We start from the raw sequence: 27,137 nt of genomic DNA on the forward strand, positions 1-27,137 counted from the left end.
TACTTTGTGATTGCGGAGTCATGTGACGTTAAAGCACTCCCCATCACCCCCGTCCCATACACAATAGATAGCTATCTCTTCTAACTCCCCCATACACCGTGTCACACCGGCATCTCACAGCCCTTCTCAGTGCCACTCTACTCACTTCGTTCACTGTTCTGCTTCCCCAGAGTCAGACCATCTCCCTGAGCTGCCTTGTTCTCACTGCCACATCTGCTCCTAGAGAGTCTCCACCTGGCTATAGGGTGGCTCGGCCAGATCCTGCAGGAATTTAACCTGTCTGTGTCCTGCGGATTTGCCTTCCCTAGCCTCTTCCTAGGCAGCAGGGGGTTTATTAGGCAGCTTCTCACACCACTTATTGCCAGATCCTTGGTTCCCAGTTGCTTGTCTCTGCATCCTGTGGGTGCATTTTTGTTCTATCTTGCCTGTTATCGACCTTGTTGTATAACCTGTGTTGTGTGACCTCTCTGCCCCTGACCTCAGCTTTATACTCTGTTCCTGGACTGCCTGTCCTGACCCCTGATTGTCTAACCACGTTTGTCTTTGCCCTCCTGTACCTCTTATGCATGCTTCTGACCCTCCGATCAGCTTCTACTGACTTGGGGAATGCCTTGGAGTGGTATCTGGTGACTACCTGTGGCGAAGCCTATCCTCACCATCAAAGGCTTTAGCGAATACTAGGTAGTCACTTAATTACTCCCCTTTAGGGTAAGCCTGGCTTGTGGCGCAGTGGGTCCACACTCACCAGCGTTACACACAGAAAGGATCTCAGCCAAATGTTTGTCTTATTAAATTGGGGATTAGAGAGGCCCTGCTAGACAGCTTTTGCAGCTGCTTACTTCTTGAATAACAAAAGGATTAGTCGTTAAAATTCAAACTACCTGTGTCTTATGTCCCGACATCATCTGTCAGGGGAGAGTCACGTGGCCCCATACATATTGGACTGCTAGCTAATGCCGCCGATATTGATGGGTTTAGCCCACATTAGTGTGGACCTTTACTCTGACTACCCACTGGATACATGACTTGCTGCATGGACTGGAGGTCTCTGACTTCCTGCAAACTACAGAGTCAAGTGTGCAACTCCTCTCAATTTGGCCTCCTTGCTCCTCCTCATCACTACCCTGCTGCTTCTATGCTAACTGGAGCAACCTTTTAACTGTGAAACAGCATTCTCATTTTCAACTGCTCACCTCCGGTCACCCTCAAATGTAGCTGGGGCAACACAATGATTACACATTTAATTTTTCTGAGAATGTTCCTTTGAATGCTGTCAAATTGTGGCAAAATGGCATAACTAAACTATGGTACTTTGCCCCGATTTGGTTGTAATTGTAACAAAATACTTCAACTTCCATGCACCTCCTGAATGCCGCAGATGGTTGAATGTAATTACTCATAAAGCAAGACTGGCCCGTGACAATAGGGGGGGGGGGGGGGGGGGCGCTTTTTAAAGAACCAGTTGACTACTCAAGTTCAAGAACAGAGCCGTTGGATACCACTGAGCTGGCAGCTGCAGAGTCTAAAGGCTTGCTCTGCTGCTGGTATTGAGACCACTGGATATCACACAGTCCCAGTGAGGGTACAAGATCTGTTCATGGCCAATGCATTTTCTTCAAAGTGTGCTGGCCTTAAGTTCAGTTCAAGCCTAATGTTTAATCATTCACGTGACGCCAGTAATTGAGCAAAGTATGAAATATTGTCAATGTACCTGCAGACGTTTACCTTGTACACATACTGCACATCTGTGTATATATACAATATAACTGCATAAATCCAGATACTCTGCAGACCTGCATGCACATTGTGTTTATCGGTCTAGTTACCCCACTCACATGTTTACCTACCTCCAGACTCTTGATCACAATCACCATGTATATGCCTTCTGCATGTATCTGTACTCTCCTCAGATGGACACCATACATGGTCTTTGTCTGCAGGAGATAATTATAAAGGTGGACGCTGGATACTGAATGACAAAGTAGACAGCAATAAAGCTCGCTTCATATCACATTGGAGCCTTTCATCAGACGTATACTTTGGGAGCCTTGCCCAACGTATACCTCTGATGGAAGGTTCTGACATCTCACTATACTGTATAGGCATACATTGGCTTTTCTCAGACTCCTATGTGCAACAATGCAAAGTATACTTTTTGGCAGATGTCACCACATTGGCAAGTGTAATTAATCTGTGGAGGTTCTGCCATATAAACCTCTTTCAGCCAGCTGCTGGTGTTAGAGATAGCATTTGTACTTCTCTGGGTCTTCTCCATCCCTTCCGACATTGAGCTTCTCCAGCTGCAGGTTGGGCACCTCTCCAAATTCTAAATGGAAGCATCTGATTAGATGGAGCATTAATTTGTCTCAAGATGGTCATACACTTAAGACAATTGGCAGCTATATTTTGGCAGTACCATTTAATATGTAATGATGTCTAGACTTTTTTTTCCCCCCAGTGGCAGTATATGGGGCAAAAAGGATGTGGCATGTTGAATTTTTACCATGCATGATCCTTGTTCTACAAATACTTTTGTAATATCAAATTGATGGGGATCCAGAAACCCCGCTGATCAGTTGTTCTCAGTGCCCGTGGCAGTTGCGGAGCTGAAAAGCGCAGCTTTGTGACATGTAGTGACTGTTACTGCACACACGGTTGGGTTGGTGGGTGTCTGACCCACACCAATCTGATATCGGTGACCGATGTTTTGGATGTGTCATCAATGAGAGTAGTCGGCCTACTTCCTCCTCTTAAGAACACATACATGGTATGCATGAATATGTGGAGTCGTGAGTAATGGATAGCTGTTGGCTGAACAAGTGTTGAGAAGACAGCTAAGTTCTGTGGTCACTTTTAGACTGGTGGGCTTTGCTTTGTAACCAACTAGCTGTTCTTTACTGCAAATGGAGCCCTAGTCACACTCTCTGCATCCGCACTATATTATCAGTCGCTCAGGCGTAGCACTAGGCAGTTAACTTCATAGGGTCATGTAAAGCAGCTGCATTGTGTGCTGCTTCTTGTGTGGATACTTGCCTAACTCTGGATGGGTCTCTACTGTCAAATGACTTTGTTGGATAAATTGTGCTTCCTAACATTGTAAGTTTGGTAGTGCCCTAATTGGCTGCCTGCTTTGCTTACCTCCTGTTCGTGCCTCGGGCCGTGCATGCTGAAGTTTTCACTTTGTTGGGAGTCTTCTTCTGCCGTCTACATTCATCTTACTTTTCTGATTCTAGAAAAATGCCCAGTGCCCTTCTTTGCTGTTCTCTTCCATCTCCTTCTCTGTAACCATACTGTACAATGCAAACATGTAAATATATGCAACGTACACCTTACTCAGTTAGGAATGCTGTACTCCGTGTGTAGTTTTACAATCCTCTATACTAAAGATCCCATATGTTTTGTCTAATATACAAATGATTGTTTTTACAAAATGAAGGATGACTGTTGTATGTAGCAAGTATTTGAAAAATTAGGAATAATTTCTTTACAATTATTCTAATCATGGGGCATGTCATTTGATACACTTTTAAAGCGGATCTATCGCCATATTAGGAACACCTCTTTAAGGGTAGTTTATTATGGGACGAATCCACTGCCCTATTTGAGGTAGGCCACAAACTCTAGCGGCCAGTAGTCACTGCGGTTTTCAAGTTGCTGTTTCACCTGCAGAACTGCTTGGCCAAATTTCAGCAGCCTGTAGTTCTCCAGATATGTTATATACGTTTTTCAGCCCTCCAGATGTGATGTGTCTATAGTAATCCAATGCATTGTATTCTGGCTAGTGGATGGAAGCTGTTTAGAGACAATAACTGTGAAGACAGCTGATAAACGCAGAGCACTTTGCATAGTACTTGTGAGATGTCTGGGCAACTGCTCCAAAGTGACAACAAGCCTCACATCAGGAGGAATCTGTGCTTGCTCAGAAAGAAGGCAAGCAAAAGTAGTACATATATACTTGCAGCAGCCAAGCAAAGGGATTGAAAAAAGAAATGCATGTTACACTCAACATCTTGTTTTGACACTGTTCTGCTTAAAGCGAACCTGTCATGAGGATTTTGTACCTCAAACTATTGACATGTATGTTCAGTCACTTTCATGCTGATTAAAGCCATACCTTGATTGTGAAAATCCGTTTTGCAGTTTCTTAGAAATCCAGCTTTGAAATCATTTACAAATGAGCTGCATATATCTGTCTTGTATCTGATGGACTGGTGACTCTCTTGTTTCGGTGACCTGCATCCATTGACATGTCAGTCAGGCATTGCAAGCAGGCAATGTGCAGGGAATAGTGAGGGAGGGCAGCAGAGCTGCAAATGCAGTGTCCCATGTCAATACACTTGAAGCTTATTTGCATACTTTTTCAACTCTGGATTTCTCAGAAACTGCTATACCAATTTCTACGATTGAGGTACAGATTAAAATCTGCATGAAAACGCCACTATATGAATGCTATTAGCTTGAGCTATAAAATCCTCATGTTGGGTTCCCTTTAAAATTGCTATATGCAATACATCCACCCCCCCCTGCTCCCTCTCTCTGGAGCACTCTAGAATGCCCACTCTGTCTTCAACAAGCTCCATTTTGTCCACGACCTCTTTACCTGTCGTCCTCTCTCCTTCCTGGGCATCACAGAGACATGGCTGACACCCTCCGACGCTGCCTCCCCTGCTGCTCTGTGTTATGGTTGCCTCCACTTCACCCACACTCCTCGCCCTGTTAACAGACATGATGGAGGAGTGAGTCTTCTCCTTTCTACCAACTGCAGCTTTAGCCCTATACAACCTCTACCCTCCTATTCTCCCTTCTTTTGAAGTCCACTCTATCCGCATCTACTCTCTCTCCAACCTCCAAGTGGCTGTTCTATACCGACCTCCGGGCCTGGTCACTGCCTTTATTGACCAATTCTCCACCTGGCTTCTCTACTTTCTCTCTGCTGACATTCCCACAATCATCATGAGCGATTTCAACATCCCCACTTACACTCGCGAGTCAACAGTATCCAAACTCCTGTCTCTTACTTCGTACTTTGGACTTACTCAGTGGTCCTCCTCAGTCACCCACACAGACGGACACACACTAGACCTCAACTTCACCCGACTCTGCTCCCTATCTAACCTCACAACCTCCCCCCTACCCCTATCTGACCACCATCTACTCACATTCTCATCCCTGTCCTCCTCACCTGTCACCCATTTCCAGCAATTAGCACCCCCCCGCAGAAACCTTGCACATTTAGACACACACACACTCTGACTCTATTCTACCACTGACATCCATATCTTCACTCCACGACACAGACGGCGCCACTGCTTTCTACGATGCCACTCTTGCATCAGCTATTGACTCGATCGCCCCTCTTGTGCATGGCAGAGCGTGACGAGTCAACAGGCAACCCTGGCACAACAACCTTACTAAACAGCTTCGGCAAGCATCCAGGGTTGCGGAGCGAAGTTGGAAGAAAACACATTCGCAAGATGACTTCACTGCATTCAAACAAGCAACACTCCCTTTCAAATAAGCCCTCACTTCTGTTCATAACCCTCATATCTTCCTTATCCTACAACCCCAAACAGTTATTCAACACTTTTAACTCTCTCTTCCGCCTTGCACTGCCCCCCCCCCCCCCCGACCTCCTTCGTCATCTCTGACGAGTTTGCCAAACACAAGTCTTTACTGTCCGACCATCACAACCCCTTTGTCTCCCAGACCATTGCCCTACCCCCATAACCTCCCTTTCCAACATCACGGAAGGAGACCTCACTCGTCTCCTCTCCAAATCACACCTCGACCCCATCCTCAAACTCATCCCTTCCCTAACCCATCTCTTCAACCTATCACTAACTTCTGGTACCTTCCTCGCTGCCTTCAAACATGCCACAATCACGCCCAGCCTCAAAAAGCCGTCCCTCGACCCAACCGCCTTGTCCAGCTACCGCCCCATATCGCTGCTCCCATTTGCCTCCAAACTCCTTGAGCAACACGTTAACACTGAACTTTCCTCTCACTTCTCATCTAACTCTCTTCGACAACCGACAATCTGGCTTCAGCCCCCACCATTCCACCGAAACTTCCCTTACTAAAATTACTAATGACTTACAGCCAAAGCTAACAGACAATTCTCTGTACTCCTTCTTCTTGTCCTGTCCTCTGCCTTCGACACGGTTGACCACTGCCTCCTACTACAGATACTCTCTTCCTTTGGCATCAAAGACCTTGCCCTATCTTGGATCTCCTCATACCTTTCTAACTGCACATTTAGTGCCTCCCACTCCCATACTACCTCCTCATCCCACCCCCTCTCTGTTGGAGTCCCTCAAGGCTCTGTCCTAGGACCCCTACTCTTCTCAATCTATACTCTTGGCCTGGGACAGCTCCTAAAATCCTATGGCTTCCAGTACCATCTATACACTGACATGCAGATCTACCTCTCTGGCCAAGATGTCACCTTCTGCTGTCCAGAATCCCAGCATGTCTATCAGCCATATCCTCCTTCTTCTCCTCTCGCTTTATCAAGCTAAATGTGGACAAAACTGAAGTCATCATCTTTCCCCCATCTCGCATATCTTCCCCACCTGATCTTTGTATCACAATAAATGACATCTCACTTTCCCCTGTACTGGCAATACGCTGCCTCGGAGTAACCCTTGACTCCGCTCTGTCCTTCAAACCCCACACCCAAGCTGTCGCCTCCTGCTCAAAAATATTTCCAGAATCAGTCCTTTCCTCATCCCACAAGCTATCTACTAAAGTGCTTGTGTATGCCCACATCATCTCCCGCCTCGACTACTGCAACATCCTCCTCTGTGGCCTACCTGCTAACAATCTCGCACCTCTCCAGTCTGTCCTTAACTTTGCTGCGCGACTAGTTCGTCTCTCGCTTCGCTACTCCTCTGCTACCCCATTTGCATATCCCTTCACTGGCTCCCAAATGCCCAGCGTATCCAGTTCAAACTACTAACACTGACCTACAAAGCCATCCATAACCTTTCTCCTGCATACATCTCTGAACTAATCTCCCGATACGTTCCCTTACGTAATCTCCGGTCCTCCCAAGACCTCCTTCTCTCCTCCACAATTATTCGTTCATCACCCAATCGCTTCCAAGATTTCTCCCGAATATCCCCCATCGTATGGACTTCTGTGCCTCAACACGTCCGATTAGACTCTACATTTGGAACCTTCAGATGGAACCTTAAAACCCATCTCTTCAAACAAGCCTACAGCCTGCCATGACCTTGCTTGCTGCCACCTTAACAACAATAGAGCTACTGCAACCCCCCCAACCTACTGTCTGTTCCTGAAGAATGTAAGCCCGCAAGGGCTGGGTCCTCTTCCCGCTGTACAAGTCTATCATAGTTAGTTTGTTCACTGTAAGTGATATCTGTATTTGCTATGTAACCCCTTCTTATGTACAGCACCATGGAATCAATGGCGCAATATAAATAAATAATAGGTTGAATCTATGAAGGTATACATTGGTATTGCCACATTCCTCTACTGTAGAGAAATATATAGTAAACGTATTCTCCACAAATAGCTTTGGATTTATTCTTCTGTGGCCAATATATGTTGGGCAAATACTCCCATATATAGACAGAATATTCCTGCTTGCAATACATTCAGTAGATGGAACATATGAAGTGATTGTTATTTATTTTGTGACACAAAGCATGCTTTGTTCTATAGTCATGTTCCCTTGTTCTTGTTCAAATACTTATTTATTTTTCTTCTAGATTCATGGCAACTAATGACTTAATGACTGAGCTACAGAAGGACTCCATTAAACTAGATGATGATAGTGAGCGTAAAGTGGTAAAGATGATTTTAAAGCTTTTGGAAGATAAGAATGGTGAAGTGCAAAATCTAGCGGTGAAATGGTAAGTTACATCACCCAATGTAAGCTTGTCCTCCCACTTTTCTCGTAAATCATTACGGATATTGGAGGATTTTGTATTCACGGACTTCATGAAACACCAAAGTAGTTACTACAGTGATTAAAAAAGAAGTTAAAGTGTAACTCTTTTTGAAAAAAGTTTTTATATTAGAGGCACTACAGAGTGTTGCCGACAGGAATGGGGGCAAGGTCCTGAGATCCACACGGATTGGCCAAAACATGGCTCTAAAATGTGCAGCTCCTTCGTGCACTGCATGTACAGAGCGTTGTACAGGCTCAATAGTAAGTCTATGGCTCTGTACATTCACTCTCACACAGCGGTGTATGGGTATAATAGTAAGTCTATGGCTCTGTACGTTCACTCTCACACAGCGGTGTATGGGTATAATAGTAAGTCTATGGCTCTGTACAGTCACTCTCACACAGCGGTGTATGGGTATAATAGTAAGTCTATGGCTCTGTACATTCACTCTCACACAGCGGTGTATGGGTATAATAGTAAGTCTATGGCTCTGTACATTCACTCTCACACAGCGGTGTATGGGTATAATTCACTCTCACACAGCGGTGTATGGGTATAATAGTAAGTCTATGGCTCTGTACGTTCACTCTCACACAGCGGTGTATGGGTATAATAGTAAGTCTATGGCTCTGTACGTTCACTCTCACACAGCGGTGTATGGGTATAATAGTAAGTCTATGGCTCTGTACATTCACTCTCACACAGCAATGTATGGGTATAATAGTAAGTCTATGGCTCTGTACAGTCACTCTCACAGCGGTGTATGGGTATAATTCACTCTCACACAGCGGTGTATGGGTATAATAGTAAGTCTATGGCTCTGTACGTTCACTCTCTCACACAGCGGTGTATGGGTATAATAGTAAGTCTATGGCTCTGTACATTCACTCTCACACAGCGGTGTATGGGTATAATAGTAAGTCTATGGCTCTGTACATTCACTCTCACACAGCGGTGTATGGGTATAATAGTAAGTCTATGGCTCTGTACATTCACTCTCACACAGCGGCGTATGGGTATAATAGTAAGTCTATGGCTCTGTACATTCACTCTCACACAGCAATGTATGGGTATAATAGTAAGTCTATGGCTCTGTACAGTCACTCTTACACAGCGGTGTATGGGTATAATAGTAAGTCTATGGCTCTGTATATTCACTCTCACACAGCAGTGTATGGGTATAATAGTAAGTCTATGGCTCTGTACATTCACTCTGACACAGCGGTGTATGGGTATAATAGTAAGTCTATGGCTCTGTACAGTCACTCACACAGCGGTGTATGGGTATAATAGTAAGTCTATGGCTCTGTACATTCACTCTGACACAGCGGTGTATGGGTATAATAGTAAGTCTATGGCTCTGTACAGTCACTCTCACACAGCGGTGTATGGGTATAATAGTAAGTCTATGGCTCTGTACGTTCACTCTCACACAGCGGTGTATGGGTATAATAGTAAGTCTATGGCTCTGTACATTCACTCTCACACAGCAATGTATGGGTATAATAGTAAGTCTATGGCTCTGTACAGTCACTCTCACAGCGGTGTATGGGTATAATTCACTCTCACACAGCGGTGTATGGGTATAATAGTAAGTCTATGGCTCTGTACGTTCACTCTCTCACACAGCGGTGTATGGGTATAATAGTAAGTCTATGGCTCTGTACATTCACTCTCACACAGCGGTGTATGGGTATAATAGTAAGTCTATGGCTCTGTACATTCACTCTCACACAGCGGTGTATGGGTATAATAGTAAGTCTATGGCTCTGTACATTCACTCTCACACAGCGGCGTATGGGTATAATAGTAAGTCTATGGCTCTGTACATTCACTCTCACACAGCAATGTATGGGTATAATAGTAAGTCTATGGCTCTGTACAGTCACTCTTACACAGCGGTGTATGGGTATAATAGTAAGTCTATGGCTCTGTATATTCACTCTCACACAGCAGTGTATGGGTATAATAGTAAGTCTATGGCTCTGTACATTCACTCTGACACAGCGGTGTATGGGTATAATAGTAAGTCTATGGCTCTGTACAGTCACTCACACAGCGGTGTATGGGTATAATAGTAAGTCTATGGCTCTGTACATTCACTCTGACACAGCGGTGTATGGGTATAATAGTAAGTCTATGGCTCTGTACAGTCACTCTCACACAGCGGTGTATGGGTATAATAGTAAGTCTATGGCTCTGTACAGTCACTCTCACACAGCGGTGTATGGGTATAATAGTAAGTCTATGGCTCTGTACATTCACTCTCACACAGCGGTGTATGGGTATAATAGTAAGTCTATGGCTCTGTACATTCACTCACACAGCAATGTATGGGTATAATAGTAAGTCTATGGCTCTGTACAGTCACTCTCACACAGCAGTGTATGGGTATAATTCACTCTCACACAGCGGTGTATGGGTATAATAGTAAGTCTATGGCTCTGTACGTTCACTCTCACACAGCGGTGTATGGGTATAATAGTAAGTCTATGGCTCTGTACATTCACTCTCACACAGCGGTGTATGGGTATAATAGTAAGTCTATGGCTCTGTACAGTCACTCTTACACAGCGGTGTATGGGTATAATAGTAAGTCTATGACTCTGTATATTCACTCTCACACAGCAGTGTATGGGTATAATAGTAAGTCTATGGCTCTGTACATTCACTCTGACACAGCGGTGTATGGGTATAATAGTAAGTCTATGGCTCTGTACAGTCACTCTCACACAGCGGTGTATGGGTATAATAGTAAGTCTATGGCTCTGTACATTCACTCTGACACAGCGGTGTATGGGTATAATAGTAAGTCTATGGCTCTGTACATTCACTCTGACACAGCGGTGTATGGGTATAATAGTAAGTCTATGGCTCTGTACAGTCACTCTCACACAGCGGTGTATGGGTATAATAGTAAGTCTATGGCTCTGTACATTCACTCTGACACGGCGGTGTATGGGTATAATAGTAAGTCTATGGCTCTGTACAGTCACTCTCACACGGCGGTGTATGGGTATAATAGTAAGTCTATGGCTCTGTACATTCACTCTCACACAGCGGTGTATGGGTATAATAGTAAGTCTATGGCCCTGTACATTCACTCTCACACAGCGATGTATGGGTATAATAGTAAGTCTATGGCCCTGTACATTCACTCTCACACAGCGGTGTATGGGTATAATAGTAAGTCTATGGCTCTGTACAGTCACTCTCACACAGCGGTGTATGGGTATAATAGTAAGTCTATGGCTCTGTACATTCACTCTCACACAGCGGTGTATGGGTATAATAGTAAGTCTATGGCTCTGTACATTCACTCTGACACAGCGGTGTATGGGTATAATAGTAAGTCTATGGCTCTGTACAGTCACTCTCACACAGCGGTGTATGGGTATAATAGTAAGTCTATGGCTCTGTACAGTCACTCTCACACAGCGGTGTATGGGTATAATAGTAAGTCTATGGCTCTGTACAGTCACTCTCACACAGCAGTGTATGGGTATAATAGTAAGTCTATGGCTCTGTACATTCACTCTCACACAGCAATGTATGGGTATAATAGTAAGTCTATGGCTCTGTACAGTCACTCTCACACAGCGGTGTATGGGTATAATTCACTCTCACACAGCGGTGTATGGGTATAATAGTAAGTCTATGGCTCTGTACGTTCACTCTCACACAGCGGTGTATGGGTATAATAGTAAGTCTATGGCTCTGTACATTCACTCTCACACAGCGGTGTATGGGTATAATAGTAAGTCTATGGCTCTGTACATTCACTCTCACAGCGGTGTATGGGTATAATAGTAAGTCTCTGGCTCTGTACATTCACTCTCACACAGCGGTGTATGGGTATAATAGTAAGTATGGGTCTGTACATTCACTCTCACACAGCGGTGTATGGGTATAATAGTAAGTATGGGTCTGTACATTCACTCTCACACAGCGGTGTATGGGTATAATAGTAAGTCTATGGCTCTGTACATTCACTCTCACACAGCGGTGTATGGGTATAATAGTAAGTCTCTGGCTCTGTACATTCACTCTCACACAGCGGTGTATGGGTATAATAGTAAGTCTATGGCTCTGTACATTCACTCTGACACAGCGGTGTATGGGTATAATAGTAAGTCTATGGCTCTGTACATTCACTCTCACACAGCGGTGTATGGGTATAATAGTAAGTCTATGGCTCTGTACATTCACTCTCACACAGCGGTGTATGGGTATAATAGTAAGTCTATGGCTCTGTACAGTCACTCTCACACAGCGGTGTATGGGTATAATAGTAAGTCTATGGCTCTGTACATTCACTCTCACACAGCGGTGTATGGGTATAATAGTAAGTATGGGTCTGTACATTCACTCTCACACAGCGGTGTATGGGTATAATAGTAAGTCTATGGCTCTGTACAGTCACTCTCACACAGCGGTGTATTGTTATAATAGTAAGTCTATGGCTCTGTACATTCACTCTCACACAGCGGCGTATGGGTATAATAGTAAGTCTATGGCTCTGTACAGTCACTCTCACACAGCGGTGTATTGTTATAATAGTAAGTCTATGGCTCTGTACATTCACTCTCACACAGCGATGTATGGGTATAATAGTAAGTCTATGGCTCTGTACAGTCACTCTTACACAGCGGTGTATGGGTATAATAGTAAGTCTATGGCTCTGTACATTCACTCTCACACAGCAATGTATGGGTATAATAGTAAGTCTATGGCTCTGTACAGTCACTCTTACACAGCGGTGTATGGGTATAATAGTAAGTCTATGGCTCTGTATATTCACTCTCACACAGCAGTGTATGGGTATAATAGTAAGTCTATGGCTCTGTACATTCACTCTCACACAGCGGTGTATGGGTATAATAGTAAGTCTATGGCTCTGTACGGTCACTCTCACACAGCGGTGTATGGGTATAATAGTAAGTCTATGGCTCTGTACAGTCACTCTCACACAGCGGTGTATGGGTATAATAGTAAGTCTATGGCTCTGTACGGTCACTCTCACACAGCGGTGTATGGGTATAATAGTAAGTCTATGGCTCTGTACAGTCACTCTCACACAGCGGTGTATGGGTATAATAGTAAGTCTATGGCTCTGTACAGTCACTCTCACACAGTGGTGTATGGGTATAATAGTAAGTCTATGGCTCTGTACAGTCACTCTCACACAGCGGTGTATGGGTATAATAGTAAGTCTATGGCTCTGTACATTCACTCTCACACAGCGGTGTATGGGTATAATAGTAAGTGTATGGCTCTGTACATTCACTCTCACACAGCGGTGTATGGGTATAATAGTAAGTGTATGGCTCTGTACATTCAGTCTCACACAGCGGTGTATGGGTATAATAGTAAGTCTATGGCTCTGTACATTCACTCTGACACAGCGGTGTATGGGTATAATAGTAAGTCTATGGCTCTGTACAGTCACTCTCACACAGCGGTGTATGGGTATAATAGTAAGTCTATGGCTCTGTACAGTCACTCTCACACAGCGGTATATGGGTATAATAGTAAGTCTATGGCTCTGTACAGTCACTCTCACACAGCAGTGTATGGGTATAATAGTAAGTCTATGGCTCTGTACATTCACTCTCACACAGCAATGTATGGGTATAATAGTAAGTCTATGGCTCTGTACAGTCACTCTCACACAGCGGTGTATGGGTATAATTCACTCTCACACAGCGGTGTATGGGTATAATAGTAAGTCTATGGCTCTGTACGTTCACTCTCACACAGCGGTGTATGGGTATAATAGTAAGTCTATGGCTCTGTACATTCACTCTCACACAGCGGTGTATGGGTATAATAGTAAGTCTATGGCTCTGTACATTCACTCTCACACAGCGGTGTATGGGTATAATAGTAAGTCTATGGCTCTGTACATTCACTCTCACACAGCGGTGTATGGGTATAATAGTAAGTCTATGGCTCTGTACATTCACTCTCACACAGCGGTGTATGGGTATAATAGTAAGTCTATGGCTCTGTACATTCACTCTCACACAGCGGTGTATGGGTATAATAGTAAGTCTATGGCTCTGTACATTCACTCTCACACAGCGGTGTATGGGTATAATAGTAAGTCTATGGCTCTACATTCACTCTCACACAGCGGTGTATGGGTATAATAGTAAGTCTATGGCTCTGTACATTCACTCTCACATAGCGGTGTATGGGTATAATAGTAAGTCTCTGGCTCTGTACATTCACTCTCACACAGCGGTGTATGGGTATAATAGTAAGTCTATGGCTCTGTACATTCACTCTGACACAGCGGTGTATGGGTATAATAGTAAGTCTATGGCTCTGTACATTCACTCTCACACAGCGGTGTATGGGTATAATAGTAAGTCTATGGCTCTGTACATTCACTCTCACACAGCGGTGTATGGGTATAATAGTAAGTCTATGGCTCTGTACATTCACTCTCACACAGCGGTGTATGGGTATAATAGTAAGTCTCTGGCTCTGTACATTCACTCTCACACAGCGGTGTATGGGTATAATAGTAAGTCTATGGCTCTGTACATTCACTCTGACACAGCGGTGTATGGGTATAATAGTAAGTCTATGGCTCTGTACATTCACTCTCACACAGCGGTGTATGGGTATAATAGTAAGTCTATGGCTCTGTACATTCACTCTCACACAGCGGTGTATGGGTATAATAGTAAGTCTATGGCTCTGTACAGTCACTCTCACACAGCGGTGTATGGGTATAATAGTAAGACTTTGGCTCTGTACATTCACTCTCACACAGCGGTGTATGGGTATAATAGTAAGTATGGGTCTGTACATTCACTCTCACACAGCGGTGTATGGGTATAATAGTAAGTCTATGGCTCTGTACAGTCACTCTCACACAGCGGTGTATTGTTATAATAGTAAGTCTATGGCTCTGTACATTCACTCTCACACAGCGGCGTATGGGTATAATAGTAAGTCTATGGCTCTGTACATTCACTCTCACACAGCAATGTATGGGTATAATAGTAAGTCTATGGCTCTGTACAGTCACTCTTACACAGCGGTGTATGGGTATAATAGTAAGTCTATGGCTCTGTATATTCACTCTCACACAGCAGTGTATGGGTATAATAGTAAGTCTATGGCTCTGTACATTCACTCTCACACAGCGGTGTATGGGTATAATAGTAAGTCTATGGCTCTGTACAGTCACTCTCACACAGCGGTGTATGGGTATAATAGTAAGTCTATGGCTCTGTACGGTCACTCTCACACAGCGGTGTATGGGTATAATAGTAAGTCTGTGGCTCTGTATAGTCACTCTCACACAGCGGTGTATGGGTATAATAGTAAGTCTATGGCTCTGTACAGTCACTCTCACACAGTGGTGTATGGGTATAATAGTAAGTCTATGGCTCTGTACAGTCACTCTCACACAGCGGTGTATGGGTATAATAGTAAGTCTATGGGTCTGTACATTCACTCTCACACAGCGGTGTATGGGTATAATAGTAAGTGTATGGCTCTGTACATTCACTCTCACACAGCGGTGTATGGGTATAATAGTAAGTGTATGGCTCTGTACATTCACTCTCACACAGCGGTGTATGGGTATAATAGTAAGTCTATGGCTCTGTACGTTCACTCTCACGCAGCGGTGTATGGGTATAATAGTAAGTCTATGGCTCTGTACATTCACTCTCACACAGCGGTGTATGGGTATAATAGTAAGTCTCTGGCTCTGTACATTCACTCTCACACAGCGGAGTACGGGCTCAATAGTCTGTACACCTCTGAGAGTGAACGTACACACCCTGCATATACCTCATACAGTGTTTTGAGCGATTGGTGGGGGTCTCAGGACCTAGACACTATGCAGCACTTGGAACATAAAACCTTTTTCAAATTGACAGTTACACTTTAAAGCAGCATAAACGTAGAAAATATCTCTCTTCACAATGTAGTAAAAAAAAAAAAAAAGTTTATATAGTACTGGGGAAAAAATCCTGCAAAGTAAGAATGCTTTCAAAAATAGAAGTTTAAAAGGGGTTGTCAACTACTAGGACAACCCCTTCATGATCTTAATGTTTGGTCCTGATAAAATAAAGCTTATACTCTTGTCCTGTGCCGGCGCCATTCCCGCAGTATTGGCACTCACATTCCCTGGTCTCTCGTGCGGTTGTTGTGACACATGAGCCCGGCGCCCAATCGGCGCTGGCGTCACTGTCCCCGCATTCGTGCAGATTGAACATGAAGAGGAAGTCAGGTCTGCGGCTGCTCTCTCGCTTCCTCTTCATGTTCAATTCATGCAAAGGTGGGGACAGTGATGCCAGCGTTGATTTGGCTTCAGACTTGCGTGTCACAACAACCGCACGAGGGCCCTGGGACCGTGAGTGCCGGCATCGCTGGAACGGTGCCGGCACGGGAGAGGAGAATAGGCTTTTTTTAATTTATTTTCAGTGCCAAACATTTAGATCAAGAAGGGGTTGTCCTAGTAGTGGACAACCTGTTTACTAATGTAGATTTTTAATCTGTTAAAACACAAAGTGAATGAACAAGCAATAAATCTAAATTGATGAATATTTGGCGTAATCACCTTCAAAACAGAATCAATTCTCCTAGGTACACTTGTACAAATGGCTTTTGTAGGATTTTTCGGATGTATGATTATCCAATTACACTAAACGTGATAATGATCATCATTTTGATATGTGGGTCATTAACAGAAACAGCTGTGTAGGAGGCTTAAAACTGGGTGAGGAACAGCCACATTCTGCTACCATGTTGAGGTTGTGGAAGACTGTTTCATGTCAGAAGTCATATGACTCAGCACCAGCCAGTTTTCTCCCAGAGGGTGCAGAAAAATGGTAACGTGTGCTCTGGGCTAAAAGATTTTAAAATTGTGCCTTTAACCCCTTTACCCCTGAGGGTGGTTTTCACATTAATGACCGGGCCAATTTTTACAATTCTGACCACTGTCACTTTGAGGTAATTATTCTGGAACGCTTCAACGGATCCTGCTGATTCTGAGATTATTTTTTCGTGACATATTGTACTTCATGATGGTGGTAAAATTTCTTCGATATCACTTGCGTTTATTTGTGAAAAAATCGGATTTTTTTTTTTTTTTGAAAATTTCGCAGTATTCAAAATTAGAATTTTTATGCCCTTAAATCAGAGAGATATGTTACACAAAATAGTTAGGCTGTGTGCCCACGATGTGTTTTTTAAGCTTTTCCGCAGCAGCAAAAACGCTGCAGAAACGCTTAAAAAACGCATGGTAGAAGGCCTGCCATGTTCCCCAATGATAATCCGCATGTGCTGTGCACATGCTGCGGAAATTTCCGCTGCGGATTATCACTTCGGAAAAAAACGCAGCACTACCAATTATTTTGCGGAAGTGCTGCTTTTTCGCCGCCATTGACTTGCAGTGGAACGCATGGATTACGCATCACTGTATATGTAGATGCGCAATCCACGCGTTCCAATGTGCGGATGGTACCCAGGTCTAGAGGAGAGCAGACTCTCCTCTGGACTCGGGTACCATAGAACCTGTGAAAAAAAAAAAGAATAAACTAAAAAATCAATATGATACTTACCTTCTGGCGGCCCGCGGTGCGCTCCTCCTCTCATGCCGCAAATCGCGATGGACTGATGGACCTGTGCTGACGTCATAGTCATGTGACTGGTCATGCGACGCTGACGTCGGCTGGTCCTTCAGTGTACCGCAATCTGCTGGTAGTCAGCACCGAGTGAAGCAAGACACCGGGGGCCATCGGAAGGTAATTTTAGATTTATTTTTTATTTTTTTACATTCTCCCGGGTCACACTATATAAATCCATGCCGTTTGCATGGATTTATATAGTGTGACCAAGTTGTCAAGCACTTTCCAAGTGATGCTAAAATCGCTTGGAAAGCGCTTGTCAACCCGCATGCGGAAATGCATGTGAAGAACGCTTCATATCCGCATGTCCCTGGCAGGAAAAATGCATGTGCAATCCTCATGTGCAATCCGCATGTGTTTTTCCTGCCAGGGAGATGCAGAAACGCTGAGGAAAAATCCGGAGCATTTCTGCATTGTGGGCACATAGCCTAAATGACATTTCCCACATGTCTACTTTACATCAGCACAATTTTGGAACCAACATTTTTTTTTTCTTATTAGGGAGCTATAAAGGTTAAAAGTTGACCAGTGATTTCTCATTTTTACAACAAAATTTACCAAATAATTTTTTTAGAGACCACATCACATTTGAAGTGACTTTGAGGGGCTTTATGACAGAAAATACCCAAAAGTGACATCATTCTAAAAACTGCACCCCACATTCAAGATGTTTATTAATTTTTGGAATGTGGAAGAAAAAAATGAACATTTAACTTTTTTCACAAAAATGTTACTTTAGACCCAAATTTTTTTATTTTCGCAGGGGTAAGGCTGCGTGCCCACTATGCGTTTTTCAAGCGTTTTTGCCGCGGAATTTCCGCAGCGAAAACGTTTAAAAGAAGCTTGGTAATGCGTGCCCCATGGTCCCCAATGATCTGCATGTGCTGCGCACATGCTGCGGAGATTTCCGCTGCGGATTATCATGGCGGAAAAATACGCAGCATGTCCATTAATTTTGCAGATACGCAGCGTAATCGCTGCCATTGACTTGCATTGAATTGCTTAATATCCGCATCACTACATGTGCACATGCGGATATTAAACGATTCAATGTGCGGATGGTACCCGGTCTGGAGAAGGAGACTCTCCTCCAGACCCGGGTACCATGGTACCTGTTAAAAAAAAAAAAAAAAAAGAATTATACTGACCTTCCGATGTCCCCCGGTCTTATCTCCTCTGCGTCCGGTTTCTTCTACGGCTCGCGGTGGCGTGAAAGGACCTTCCATGACGTAATTTAGTCATGTGACAAGTCGCGCGACCGCTGACTAATTTTTTGAATGTAAAATTTGCTTGAATAATTAGCGGACACCATGTTGCGTTTGGAGAGTCCCTGATGTGCCTAAATAGTGGAAACCCCCACCCCCCCTCCCACCAGTGACTCCATTTTGGAAACTACACCCCTCCAGGATTTTATCAAGGGGTATAGTGAACATTTTAAACCCAGAGGTACGACACAGAATTTGATAACATTAGGTCATCATATTGAATAAGTTGTCATTAGTCTTGAGTGCAAGTGCTCGCTATTTGAGTTTGCATCGGGTACTCGGGTATGCACCATGTATCACGGGTGCTCAAGTGACATTCTCGAGGCCCCGCATGTTTCACGGTTATTAGACACCCCAAAAAAATAACATGCGGTGATCTCTCGTGCATGGTAGGCAATCTCTGCGAGGTTTTTTTGGCTGTATAACGGCTGCAAAACATTTGGGGCGGAGACTTGAGCACCCGCTATACTTGGTGCATACCCGAGCACCAGATGCAAAGTAACCAGACCTGAACCCAATCGAGATGGTTTGGGGTGAGCTGGACCGCAGAGTGAAGGCAAAAGGGGCAACAAGTGCTAAGCATCTCTGGGAACTCCTTCAAGATTGTTGGAAGACCATTTCCGGTGAATACCTCTTGAAGCTCATCAAGAGAATGCCAAGAGTGTGCAAAGCAGTCATCAAAGCAAAAGGTGGCTACTTTGAAGAACCTAGAATATAAGACATATTTTCAGTTGTTTCACACTTTTTTGTTAAGTATATAATTCCACATGTGTTAATTCATAGTTTTGATGCCTTCAGTGTGAGTGTACAGTTTTCATAGTCATGAAAATACAGAAAAATCTTTAAATGAGAAGGTGTGTCCAAACTTTTGGTCTGTACTGTATATATTTATGTACTTAAAAATATGTATGAGTACATGGATGAATCTGTTTATATACGAGTACACGAATGTATATGCTTGTATGTATGTGTGTATGTATGTATCTGTATACGCATGTGTGTGTATGTATATATATATATATATATATATATATATATATATATATATATATATATATATATATATATATATATATAAATAATGGACTGCTTACTGCTGTGACTACTGCTACTACTGAAAGAATGAGAAACAAAGCTTTTGCATAGTAGAACACACAGTTTATTAGACACATCAGTACAGAAATGTCAGTAGTGTAGAAACATGAGTAGTTGCCCACTATAGGTTCTGATGCTGCCAAGGAACAGCACCAGGACCGTTAAAATACTGGCAGTAGTTGTTGCGGCAGGTCTTCGCATCATGGGTGTTTCTGCCATGTCCCACTGGTTGAAGGCCTGCAATTGCAGGATCGTTTGCATGCCATTCACGGAGCTCCACTTCCCCATTGGCTAGGTCCACAGAGTCCACGAAGCCAGGCGGACAGTACGTAATTGCATCACGTCGACGAAGAAAGTTGTGAAGCGTGCAACAGGCCAAAACAACAGAGTCTATTGATTTAAGATTCATGTTAATTGGCGTGTGAAAAACTCTGAAGCGGTTGGCCAGGACAGCATGTCAGAAAACGTGCTGTGTGGGTGTGTGTGCACGAGACCCCTAAAATATCTGACCATGCAAAAGCATATATATACAAATAGAAGCCAAGCCCTCCTTCCCTGAAGAGCAATGATAGCAGATAATTGGTAGATGTCCTATAAATGAATTAAAAATGGACACTCATTTAAGACCCCAAACAATACCTACCTCGCTAAAGATGTCTGATTTATTCAAAGTGGAGTCACAGCCGGAGAACGCTGGTGGGATCCGAAAAACAAGGACGCAGTAGCGACCCCCAATTGGGGACGAGGGGCGCGGAAAAGTCCAATTTATGCACGCCTACGTGTCTCAGTTCTAAATCGCTAATGAGGTCGTTCATAAGGTGTCAAATACAGCGATGCACATTGCCCAGCGGGAGCGCAACGACCCAGGAATGGTACAGGAAGCTTTGTAACGATCAGCGATCTCACAGCAGGGGCCTGATCGTTGCTACCTGTCAGACATAACGAGATCACTAGCGAGATCGCTATTGCATCACAAAAACCAGGACGCATCAACGATCTCGCTAGCGATCTTGTTATGTGTGACGGGGCCTTTAGGGTTAATCTGGGCTGCCGGTGTAGTAGAATGGAAAAGAACAATATCCAGGAATGCGGTTTATTAGTCAACACGTTTCAAAGTTACAAACTTCTTCACCAGGACAAACCACAGTGTATCTACAATTGTGTGTGTTTACAGTGGCTTGTGATCGTCTTCACCCCCTTCCTTGGCATTATTTGTGTTTTCTGACCTAACAACTTGGAATTTCACTGTTTTTTTTTGAGGTAAGAAGTAGATTAGAAAAACTCCAGCACCTTTTCCGTATCCATTTTGATGGATACGGTGAAAGTGCTGGAGTTTTATATATATATATATATATATATATATATATATATATATATATATATATATATATATATATATATATATATATATATATATATATATATATATATATATATATATATATATATATATATATATATATATATATATATATATATATATATAATATACACTCACTCTCACACTCACACTCACACTCACACTCACTCTCACTCTCACTCTCACTCTCACTCTCACTCTCACTCTCACTCTCACACTCACACTCACACTCTCTCACTCACACACACACACACACTCTCACTCTCACTCTCACACACACTCTCACTCACACACACACACACTCTCACTCACACACACACACACACACTCTCACTCACACACACACACACACTCTCACTCACACACACACACACACTCTCACTCACACACACACACACACTCTCACTCACACACACACACACACTCTCACTCACACACACACACACACTCTCACTCACACACACACACACACTCTCACTCACACACACACACACACTCTCACTCACACACACACACACACACACACTCTCACACACACACTCTCTCTCACACACACACCCAATCTCAATCAACCCAAAAGACTCATAAATATCCAAGCTTAATATTTTTGGAAGTTGGAGTGTTTTTTTTTTTTTTTAGATTTGGCTATCTTAGGAGAATATCTGTTTGTACAGGTAACTATTACTGTACAGAATTATTAGGCAACTTAATAAAAACCAAATATAATCCCATCTCACTTGTTTATTTTCACCAGGTAAACCAATATCGGTGCACAAAATTTAGAAATAAACATTTCTGACATGCAAAATCAAAAAACAAAAAAATTAGTGACCAATATAGCCACCTTTCTTTATGATGACACTCAACAGCCTTCCATCCATAGATTCTGTCAGTTGCTTGTTCTGTTTTCGATCAACAATTGCGTTCAGCAGCCACCACAGCCTCCCAGACACTGTTCCGAGAGGTGTACTGTTTTCCCTCCCTGTAGATCTCGCATTTTATGATGGACCACAGGTTCTCTATGGGGTTCAGATCAGGTGAACAAGGGGGCCATGTCATTATTTTTTCTTCTTTTAGACCTTTACTGGCCAGCCACACTGTGGAGTAGTTGGATGCATGTGATGAAGCATTGTCCTGCATGAAAATCATGTTTTTCTTGAACGATACCGACTTCTTCCTGTACCACTGCTTGAAGAAGTTGTCTTCCAGAAACTGGCAATACGTCTGGGAGTTGAGCTTCACTCCATCCTCAACCCGACTAGGTGCCACAAGTTCATCTTTGATGATACCAGCCCATACCAGTACCCCACCTCCACCTTGCTGGCGTCTGAATCGGAGTGGAGCTCTCTGCCCTTTATTGATCCAGCCTCTGGCCCATCCATCTGGCCATTCAAGAGTCCCTCTCATTTCATCAGTCCATAAAACTTTTGAAAAATCAGTCTTAAGATATTTCTTGACCCATTCTTGACGTTTTATCTTATGTTTCTTGTTCAAAGGTGGTCGTTTTTCAGCATTCCTTACCTTGGCCATGTCCCTGAGTATCGCACACCTTGTGCTTTTTGATACTCCAGTAACGTTGCAGCTCTGAAATATGGCAAAACTGGTGGCGAATGGCATCTTGGCAGCTTCACGCTTGATTTTCCTCATTTCATGGACAGTTATTTTGCGCCTTTTTTGGCCAACACGCTTCTTGCGACCCTGTTGGCTATTTGCCATGAAACGCTTGATTGTTCAGTGATCACGCTTCAAAAGTTTGGAAATTTCAAGACTGCTGCATCCCTCTGCAAGACATCTCACAATTTTGGACTTTTCAGAGCCCGTCAAATCTGTCTTCTGACCCATTTTGCCAAAGGAAAGGAAGTTGCCTAATAATTAAGCACACCTTATATAGGGTGTTGATGTCATTAGTCAACACCCCTCCTCATTACAGAGATGCACATCACCAGATTTACTTAATTGGTAGTTGGCTCTCAAGCCTATGCAGCTTGGAGCAGGACAACATGTATAAAAAGTATCAAAGTGATCAAAATACTCATTTGCCTAATAATTCTGCACGCAGTGTGTGTATATATATTTATTGTATGTATATATTTTATTTTTTATTTTTACAATTTTTATTTTTTTTTCACTTTCTGACATTTTTATTACTTTTATACATTGTCCCACTATGGGACTTTCACTTTTTGCAGCCTGATCTGCTGTATAGCACAGGAATTCAAAACCATCCCTGTGGTATGCATACTGTCAGCGCTGCACAGGGATAAGTTACTTTGGTCGTGTACTGCTCATGACAAAAACAACTTTCTGCCTTCTGGTGACCCGGATGTTGTCATGATGACATCGGGTCACGATGGCGACATCCGGGATCGGACTTGGACTCCGTCAGAGAAGGTAAGTATAGCGCTTACCTCCTCCTGCCACCGGAATGCTGCGATCGATTTCTATCGCAGCATTTCGGGGGTTAATGTGCCGGGAGCGGTGCGGGACCGCTCCCTGCACATTGTTACAGCTGACACCCAGTGCTATCAGCTGACACCCGGCGGCGATCTCACCCGCACCGCTTGTGTGTGGGCGAAATCGCCAAGGCGTACTAATACGTTTCTGGCCCATAGGGGCCAGGGCACAGATAAGTATTAGTACGCCCTCGGCCAGAAAGGGGTTAATTGAAGGCAGTTTGTTCACCAAATGGCTGAAGAGCAATACAGTGAGTGTCTGCTGGTAACGGTGAAGTATGGTGGAGGTTCCTTGCACATTTGTGGATGTATTTATGCACATGGAGTTGGGAATTTGGTCAGAATTAATGTATCCTCAATAATGAGACATACTGGCAGATACCATGGTGGAGGTGTCTGATACAGTCAATGCCATTAAAGGAGTTGTCCACTACTAGGACAAACCTTTCTCAATCTGAGTGTTTGGCCCTGTTTAAAATAAAAACACTTGTACTCTCCTGTGGCGGTGAGTATAAGAATTTTAATTGTTGGGTATAATGTTGTGCTATACCAGGATTATTATGCATGTTCTTATGCGACAGATATTCTACTACTAAAATTAGAGATATTTGGCTTTCGGGCGAAATTTATGGAAAACTTAAAGTTCATGCTACAGTGATACTTTATCATGAAAGTTGGCCATTTAAGTAGAAGGATGCAATAGTGATTTCCTAATCTCAAACAATTTATTGAAACAAAAGCCAACAGTAGTAAGTGTACCCCAACAAAAAATGTCAACGTCTAAGGCTATGTGCCCACGTTGCATTTATGAAGCAGAAAATTTCTGCTGCATAAATGCAAGTCCTCTCCCGGAAAAACGCATGCGGAATTCCGCACGCGTTTATCGCGCATTTTTCGCGCGTTTAACACGCGTTTTCCACATGCGGAATTGCCTTGCGTTTTTTATGCATTGGACAAAGGCAATTCCGCTTGCGGAAACGCATAATTAAATGACATGCTGCGGATTTTTGAACGCAGCATAAACGCTGCGGAAAAATCCGCAGAATGTGCATAGAAGTTGCGGAAACCCATTGGGGATCATGGGGTGCGGGTTACCAAGCGTTTTACAAGCGTTTCCGCTGCGGAAATTCCGCATCAAAAACGCTTGAAAAACGCTACGTGGGCACACAGCCTTAATAACTTGTGGCCTTGAGCATCAATTACAGGTTGACAACGACATCTCATGCTGTTCACAAGTTGAATTATTGTCTGCTGAGGCATGGCATCCCACTCTTCTTGAAGGGGGGCACTCAGGTCATTGAGGTTCTGGGGGTACAGAGTTACGAGCCTCTACATGGCGGCTCAGCTGATCCCATAGGTTTTCTATGGGATTCAGGTCTAGAAGAAGTGTAAGCATCTCCACTTGCGTTACCACAGTCTCCAGCAGCCTTTCCCTAATAATACAACCTCAACGAGCTGAAGCATTGTCTTCCATGAAGATAAAATTAGGCCTTTGGTGTTCGTGGAGAGGCACAATGATTGGAATATTGTTGTTCAAGGAGTAGGTGCTTGTCACTGTACCACTCACAAAGTGTAGGGCAGTACTGTATTGACTAGACAGACCTGCCCACACTAACACCACCACCAATGGCTCGTCTGGTGACAAGTGGCTGATGCATAGCATTCTCCTTGACATCTCCAACATCGTTGGTGGCCATCTTTTCTGTTCAGTGTGAAACTACTTCAGTGAACGGCAGTGAGGCCCACTGGTCCTTCGTCCAGCGTAGATGCTCCCTGGCCCATGCAAGACTGTGATGCCTGTGCCTGGTGGTGTGGTCAGGTACCCTTGCAGGTCATCTAGCATGCAGACCACGCTGATGTAAACTGTTTTGAATGGTCTTACATGACACTTTGGTGCCTCTCACCCTCCCTTAGATGTGCCTAGAGTTGTGTGACATTCATCATAGTAGAGCATTGTTCACAATATGGCGGTCATCAGTGTGGGATGTTGTCAAAGGACGTCCACTTCTCTGCCTTTCTGTAACTCTTCCAGTCTCTCTCGCAACCTGCTGATGACACTATGTGACACTCTAAGCTCAGTAGCCACTTCCGTCTGAGAACACCCTGCTTGACGCGATACCGTTCATTTGTTCGGTGTCTTTTTGGTCTCGTAATGTCAAAATGTGAACAGCATGATGTGGAGGACTGTTTAATACCAATTCTAATTGAACCTCGAAAATTATTGGGCGTTTCATGTATCAAACACCTGTTGTGAATTTTGCCATTAAGCTCCTTGCTAGAGAACAGCAAGTTGTGTGAGAAGTACTGAAACATTGAACAGTTGGACTTGTGCATTCAAAAGTTTAGAGAAGGTCACATTAAGTTCACCTGAAAGGGTTAGAGTGCATTTTAGGTTCATGCTCAAATTTCACCCGAAAGCCGAATACCCCTAACTTTTTGTGAGTAGTGTTTATTGCAAAAATGAGTGTCCCATTCATTTGAATAGGTCTTTAGCTTTCACATTTGTTTAACTGTTGCTTTACCTTTTTTATGTTTTTTTGTAGTTTTAAGTAACATACTTTTATAAAGAAATAAGTAAGCAATGTGTGTTGTCAAACGTGGCACTTGAGATGTATGTGTTCTTATTCTGTTTAGCCTCGGCCCTCTTGTAAGTAAAGTAAAAGAATATCAAGTAGAGACTATTGTGGACACTCTCTGCACCAATATGTTGTCCGACAAGGAACAGCTACGCGATATATCGAGCATTGGACTGAAAACTGTAATTGGAGAGCTTCCGCCAGCTTCTAGTGGTGAGTTAGAGTATTCCCCTTACAATGAATGCTTAACAGGCAGTTGCTGATGATGTTCTTTAGAAAATATGGTTTGTTAGTATGGGAAAGTGACGTTGTTCATTACAATACCCTGTATGTCTGTTGCCTCTGTAATGGAGCCTGCTTGTTCTACTAGATTGGGCTCTAGTTAGTGAAGTCTCAAACTTATTAACGGCAAGCAGAGATCTTGAACTATTGTTACAGAAATAACAAAAAATAACATTTATGTGCTTAAACCAGCTTTAGCATGCAGGTCTTTGAAATGTTAGTCCTTTGACGTCTTTTATAGCTTCTACCATAGCAGCATTCTCAAAGTAGCTAGCATTGTCATATGCAAATGAGTTGTTAAGTGCTGTGGGTGTGACTGTGCACTTAAAAACAAACAAAAACACTGGCTTCTTACCTTGTTTCTTTGCCCAGCACCAGTCTCTTTATCTTGATAGATGGCTCACAGTCTGAGAGGTCAGACAGTGAGCTGTCACTCAGTTCAAAGTGATCATTTTAATCTTAACATGACAGTCGTTAATAATTGCTTTTTACAGTTGCGTTCCTAATGTCCCGTCCCCCCCACCCAAAATGAGA

The 27,137-nt window shown here is 43.4% G+C and overlaps 1 protein-coding gene across 1 annotated transcript in view; it reads left to right on the top strand.

The window, feature by feature from the left end:
* The window catches only part of CAND1 (cullin associated and neddylation dissociated 1), a 50,582-nt gene that overhangs the window by 5,771 nt on the left and 17,674 nt on the right, over positions 1 to 27,137 (top strand). Inside the window, exons 2-3 of the mRNA XM_073651745.1 lie at positions 7,734 to 7,877; positions 26,380 to 26,534. Of these exons, the coding sequence (XP_073507846.1) occupies positions 7,734 to 7,877; positions 26,380 to 26,534 (299 nt within the window). The remainder of the gene's footprint in view (positions 1 to 7,733; positions 7,878 to 26,379; positions 26,535 to 27,137) is intronic.

This window comes from Phyllobates terribilis, unplaced genomic scaffold (genome assembly GCF_046119375.1).
Source record: "Phyllobates terribilis strain yellow unplaced genomic scaffold, ASM4611937v1 Scaffold_11__3_contigs__length_659146591, whole genome shotgun sequence".
NCBI lineage: Eukaryota > Metazoa > Chordata > Amphibia > Anura > Dendrobatidae > Phyllobates > Phyllobates terribilis.